The 6,149-nt window shown below is 48.4% G+C and overlaps 2 protein-coding genes across 2 annotated transcripts in view; one reads left to right on the top strand and one right to left on the bottom strand.

Moving 5' to 3' along the window:
- The first annotated feature begins 6 nt into the window (after positions 1-6).
- B3GNT4 (UDP-GlcNAc:betaGal beta-1,3-N-acetylglucosaminyltransferase 4) lies at positions 7-1,894 on the top strand. Its single transcript, XM_009634913.2, has one exon. It carries the CDS (start codon positions 24-26, stop codon positions 1,140-1,142), a length of 1,119 nt encoding a protein of 372 aa, XP_009633208.1. The 5' UTR covers positions 7-23; the 3' UTR covers positions 1,143-1,894.
- Positions 1,895-3,898: 2,004 nt separating this feature from the next.
- DIABLO (diablo IAP-binding mitochondrial protein) overlaps positions 3,899-6,149 on the bottom strand; it is a gene marked incomplete at its 5' end in the record, with an annotated part of 3,900 nt that continues 1,649 nt past the window's right edge. The window contains 2 exons of the mRNA XM_035890461.1: positions 3,899-5,187; positions 6,068-6,149. The exon at positions 6,068-6,149 is cut by the window's right edge and continues 1 nt beyond it. Of these exons, the coding sequence (XP_035746354.1) occupies positions 4,973-5,187; positions 6,068-6,149 (297 nt within the window). The remainder of the gene's footprint in view (positions 5,188-6,067) is intronic.

Here is a 6,149-nt window from a genome sequence, read left to right as displayed (position 1 = left end):
CGGGTTCCGCACCAGAGGTTGCCATGTATCCCAGGATTAAAAACCTCGCCTTTTACGCCTTTTCCATCATGCTGCTGGCGTGGGTTTTCTATGTGAAGAAAGAGGCGAAGTTGGCAACGTCATCAACGGACCAGAAGGCGGATGTAGGGAATGGCAAACCGAAGACTTTGATTCTGGACAATGCTGAAACAGGCAAGTGTTTGCCAAACTTGACCCTTGCCAATTCGTCTCTCACCTTCCCGGAGCTTCACCGCGTCTTCTTAACATACAAGCACTGCCGGAACTTCTCGGCCCTGCTGAAGCCTTCTGGGTGTAGCAAAGAGACGTTCCTCTTGCTGGCGATCAAGTCTTCCCCAATCAACATAGACCGGCGGGTGGCAATCAGGAACACCTGGGGGAAGGAGGTCTCCATCAGTGGCAAGCGCATCAGACTCGTATTCCTTCTAGGGCGCTCCGAGGCCAAAAACCAGGTACAGCCCCTGCACCAGCTGCTGGCTTACGAGAGCCAGGAGTTTGATGACATCTTGCAGTGGGATTTTGTTGACAACTTCTTCAACTTGACCCTCAAGGAGCTGCATTTCCTCCGCTGGTTCATGGAGGACTGCCTGCACGCCAGGTTTGTGCTGAAGGGTGATGACGATGTCTTTGTCAACACTTACAACATTGTTGAGTTCCTCCAAGAACTGGACCCTGAGCAGGATCTCTTTGTTGGGGATGTGATCGCCAACGCCCGGCCCATCAGGAACACCAAGGTCAAATACTTTATTCCAGAGTCCATGTACAGAGCCCCCTTCTATCCTCTCTACGCAGGTGGAGGGGGCTATGTGATGTCTAGAGAGACGGTGCGCCACCTCCGGAGCACCGCAGAGGACACGGAGCTTTTCCCGATTGATGATGTCTTTGTGGGAATGTGTCTGGCAAAGATGGCAGTGACCCCAAAGAACCACGCCGGCTTTAAGACTTTCGGGATCCAGAGACCTTTCAATCCTTTTGATCCGTGCTTGTACAAAGAGCTGATGATTGTGCACAAACTAAACCCAACTGAGATGTGGATCATGTGGACCCTGGTAAAGGATGACAGCATTAGGTGTGCGATGTCGGTAACGCACAACTACAGAAGGAGTTGGAAGAGAAGCTACTGATGAGCCCAGCGGGATCGTGGCTGGTAACATTTACAGGGTCCTTAAACTAAAAACTGGGTTGTGGTAGAAACGTGTCCTCTACTAATGGACTGTACTTGAGCCATAGGGGTTTGTTTTGCAGTAAGTCTTTTTCTGTCAGTGGGTTACTGAAGTCATTGGATTGTGACAGGGTGGGGATGGGACACGGCACAGGGGACTCGGCTCGGTTCCTCCCAGCCAGACTGGAGCTGGGGGAGGTCACAGCTGCCCCAGGGACGTGAGCGAGGTGCCACCTTCTATGGAGGCTTCACAGTGCCGAGGCTGGTGTCTGACCACCAGCTGAATTCAGGCTTGTGTAGAAAAGCTAATGATGACTGGTGGGTGACGGAGCACTTGAAATTACTTGGAGGGGTGGAAGAAAGGCCAGTGTGTGCTGCTGGGTCCACCGCAGCGCAGCTCCACTCTCCCAGACCAGCGATCCTTCGGGTCCTACCAGAAAGCAGGAGGAAAGGAGTGGTGTGGGGGGGAAAAAAAAAAAAAGCAAAAATGTATTGCCTTAACACAGTACGATGATCCAAGGGACTGGACTCTGACTTGTACCCTTTGGATTTTACAGATGTTTATTACAGGTCTACTTGCACTGGAAGCTTTTGCACAAACACTTTGTGACTGGGTCTGAGAGGAGCAATATGTCTGGAATAATCACGGTGGTTGTTATTGTGGCTGTGGCATTTCATGTTGTGTGGGAGGTGTTTGGGTTTGTCGTTGTAGCGTTGAGTATAAATAAAACACAGTTTTGAAAAGCGTTTTCACAGGAGTCTTCTTGGGTCTCCTGAAAGCTGAGGGAACTAAAAGCCAGAGAAGGCTGAGATCTGGTGCTGGGCATTAAAGGAGTCACTGATGTTAAAGACGTTAAGGTTATGTGGCAATGGATCCCTGCCACTTCCTTTGCCCGTGAGCGGCTGCCCCGGTCCAGACAAGACGTACGGATGCAGAAGTGATTAAGCTATGAGTGTGACGGAGGCGCTAACTTGAGGAAAGATCAACTATGAAACAGCCTGGAAGCTTTAGAAAAAGGTAGTGGGGAGAGAGAGGAAGTGTGTGATTACAGAAATCAGAGCAATTTGTGTTGTGCTGTTGTCACTGCTGTCTCGTGACAGCTGCCCAGCCTTCACTGCCTGCCAGATGTGAGCCAGAGCTTCCAGAGGTGCCCGGGAAATGCTTCCAGGAGGTCCTTGCTTGTATTCCTTAGGCAGGGAGCCCAGCAGCGCGATGAGCTCCCCGGGCAGGCTGGCTGCACTGCCTTCCAGTGGGGTGGTGCAGCACGGTACGACCTCAGGCCAAGGGACTCCTGGCAGCACCACTGGTCCCAGTTTGACCCCTCACTGCCTTGGCTTTCTAAAGCAGCGGGTATAGTTCTAGCTTAGCCCTACAGCGTGAGCCAGGCTCTAACGGAGGGAGTTGTCACTCGCGCGCGGAGCTGTTTCTCTGCCAGATGCGAGTACGTGTTTGTCTGCAAAAATTGCTCTTCCCGGGGTGAGCCTGCGCACGCGTGTGTCCCCACCCTCGGTGTGGTCTGGTACCAGCCACGACTGCGTCTTCTCACTGCAGCCCTGAAAGGGATTAATTAGCTCTATTAGCTGTACCTGAGAAATTGTCTACGCGAAGTTTCAGACACATTGGCTTTGTAAACAAGGCTGAGTGTCAGCAGCAAACCCGAGTTTTTGGGCACTGCTGCTTGTTCTAGAGAAGCGGTTGGACGGAGCGGGCACTGTGGCATCCTGTGAACTGCTGTGGCAGCATTTTTCTGAGCCACTAGATGATTCCAAATGCAAACTCAGTACCACAATGTAGAGCGCGACGTCACATCTGTTGTGGGCTTCGGTGTATGGGCTAACCCCCGATAGGCAACTCTCACTTCCTCATAAAGGTGTGGGGCTCTTTCCCACACCGTTCTGGAGGTGGTAACGGAGCCACTCGAGCTCCTCACTCCCATTTTGACTCGACTGAACTGACTGGTTGGGTCCTGTCAGGTCTGGGGGTTGGATGTGTGTGGGTACAGACTGCGTCTTGGGCAGTAAGAGCGGGGCATGCAAATGAAACAAGACATGGGGCGCCAAGGGGGCTGGGAGCAGGCTCTGGAAGGGGAAGGATGAGTTGCTTTGTAGACTCTCGTAGCAGTGCTCTTCTGTCTTAAGCCATATATGCGTATCATGTGCCATGTGAGCATCTGAGTAGAGGTATTGTGGCATCCTGACAGGAACACAACCTGTATCTGCATTTGGGTCAGGGGCCTGGCAGTTCTTCAACCGCAGCACGTAACAAACTGGGAGCAGTTGTGGTTAGAGGCTGACCTGAAGTTGCATTTGGCTCTTAAGGGTGTGGTTGTGCCACTGCTGCAAAGAATCCTCCCTCGAGAGTGGAGTTTTTGCCTAATGCCAGTCCAAAGCTGTGTTTGGGCCCTCGTGACTACTGGCCCAGCAGACACTGGCATCTTCCTGTGAGCTTTAATCCCAGACTGTGTCATCCTCCCGGGATACAGCAGCACCCAGTGAGGAGTGGGAGCAAGGACAGGCACTTTGTTAATTCCTTTACTATTTAATCTGTAAATGTACAGTGCTGTGCAGCTAAGATGGCATTTGCTCAAAAGGCAGGCAAAATGAGGCATAGATAGAAATGCTTATGCTACAGCCGAAAAAATTCCTTGTCAAGCACAACTCAACTGAGTAACAGCAACCTCGACACGAAGGTAGTGCATCAACTGATAATTTGTGGTGAAAAACTTACGATTATGTGTTTTCTTACAAAATCTGATGAATGGGGATGAACTGACTCAAATCAGTGATAAAGTTCTTGTGGATGCTGTTCCACAAAGCAGTCTCAGCTTATGTTTACATGGCCTACACAGTTAATATTGCCAATTTCACATTAAGCTGACAAGTTAGAAAATGAACACACTGAAAGACGCTTGTGGTTTTGAAGCCTGCAGCAAAACATTAAAGCTTGCAAGAAGAGAGAATTAAAATTAGTTTCCTGAAACTTGTGCTGGAAAGCATTCAGATAATGTCAAACCTGCTTTTGCTCACTGCTCTGTAGAGAAGTACACAGCAGTTGCCACAACGACTTTGCTTATAACCACAGTTATCTTGACAATCAAATCTCCCTTTGCTTTCTGGGAAAGGCAGCCGCGGTACAGGTGGTGACTCTTGGGCGAAAGAGGTTGCTGTACAGAACTGCAGAACTTCACTAAAAGCAGCCGGGGTAACTCCATAGAAAGTTTTCAGCTCTACAGCAAGTGTTTCCCCTGACTGCAATTAAGTGTAATTTGATGCAGCTGTCAGGCTCAGGGCTGTTACAACCTTTTAAGTTCAAACAGCACTTAATTTCTTATCCAAACGGGCACACCTGCAGCGAGATGGTTTTGCACAGTTTAATAAAGATATCTCCTAACAGACATCACTTACTTCACAGGTTAAAAATAATTACTTTTAAATACACTTCTTTGGCTGGTACCTCGTTAGCCTCTCAGTTAAGAGAGCTCTTGCAAGCATATCAAACGAGCGGTAGGACCCTCCCAGCAGAGAGACAATTAACAACAAGCTATCCTTGATAGCAATCTTCACATTTGCATAGTTAAACATTTAAATAATTGAATCCATAAGTATTACAAACATGATAACTTACAAACAAGATCAAGGCCTTTCAGATACTTGGAATTGACTTGATTTGGGGGAAAAAAATGGAATCATAGGCTTATTTCAGCAGTTTCCCACTATCCCATGCTTAAAAGTTTGGGACCCTTCAATTTGCGATTGACTCTCAGATATTCTGCGGTGACACTTAAGTTCTTTTCAGTCCTCCCGAAGGTAAGGGTCCTCACCGGCATCTGTACTTCCTAAAACACCCTGTGGCAAGGATGCTTCCTCTCCTTGAGCTTTTATGAGCTCTTCTGTTTGAGCTTCAGCTAACTTAGTCTCTGCTTTCTGGGACAGCTGTCGAACCTCTTGCACTTGTGATTTCACTAGCTGAATGTGGCTGCGGGCTGTCACCGAGGCTTGGTCTGCACCTGAAAAGTAATAATTTAAATACATTGCGTTAAGAGGAGTACTCAGCAAACCTTCTGTTAAGGAAGCGACTGTCTGTATCATCTGCTTTGGTAAGTGTTCTGATGGCTCTTGGGCTGGATTGTTGTTAAATGCATTCACTCTTTGTTTACTTTAAACAACAACATGCCTACTTTGAGCTTTTTTTTTTTTCTTTGCCCCCTTGAATTCTTCCCACCCAAGTGGGTTACGGCCCAGAGTCGGATCAAAGCGATCGGGTTTGAGAACTAAACCCCGCCCAGTCATCACGCGCCAGGAGCTTTCAGTCCCTGTCCTGTCCTGGCTCCCACCAGCAGCGGGAATGCCTGCGGCACTGCTGAACTCTGAATCCCTTTCTCCTCCCATACTCCTAGAGATTCTGTGTCTTTTTCAGACGCCTACAGAGTTAGGGTGTCCCTGTATATTCATTGCTTTCCTCCCTTTCTCCACTCCAGTAACTTTGCTGATTTACCGTAACTCAGTCTCACAGCGATCAAGTCTCATCACTTTTTGTGAATGGTCTAGTAGAAGCATTCTGAGAACTAGGCCTGGAAACTTCATGTGTGGTTTAGATCAAGACCAACCATGCCAAAAAATGCTTGAGGCAAGAGTTTAGTCATTTTTAAATGCAGCGTTCAAACGCGGTTCTGGGAGCCACAGAAATAAGTTCTCAGAATGCTTCTACTAGACCTGTAGCCAATAAAAGAATTTAAGTTCTCAGCATCTCTAAAAACCAGGCACTAGTTGTAAATGGGAACGTTAACGGAATGTATATTCTGTGTCTCTCTCAACTCCACTCTCATTCAATAAATGCTGCCTAAATGCTAGGGGAAAGAAATTCTCAGTATTTCTGCTTGTGCTTACCTGATTGATACGCAGCTTCTGCTGCCATCTCTGAGAGACGTAACGCTGTCATCCAGCTGGATTCCAGCCTGAGGTATTCCTG

This window comes from Egretta garzetta, unplaced genomic scaffold (assembly GCF_000687185.1).
Source record: "Egretta garzetta isolate BGI_Z169 unplaced genomic scaffold, ASM68718v1 scaffold343, whole genome shotgun sequence".
Classification (NCBI taxonomy): Eukaryota; Metazoa; Chordata; class Aves; order Pelecaniformes; family Ardeidae; genus Egretta; species Egretta garzetta.
Note: the sequence above shows the minus strand (reverse complement) of the source record. Positions and strands in the feature narration are given on the sequence as shown.

Excerpts from the sequence above, each read along its gene's own strand:
- B3GNT4 (XM_009634913.2), top strand. The coding sequence starts at position 24 with ATGTATCCCAGGATTAAAAACCTCGCCTTTTACGCCTTTTCCATCATG.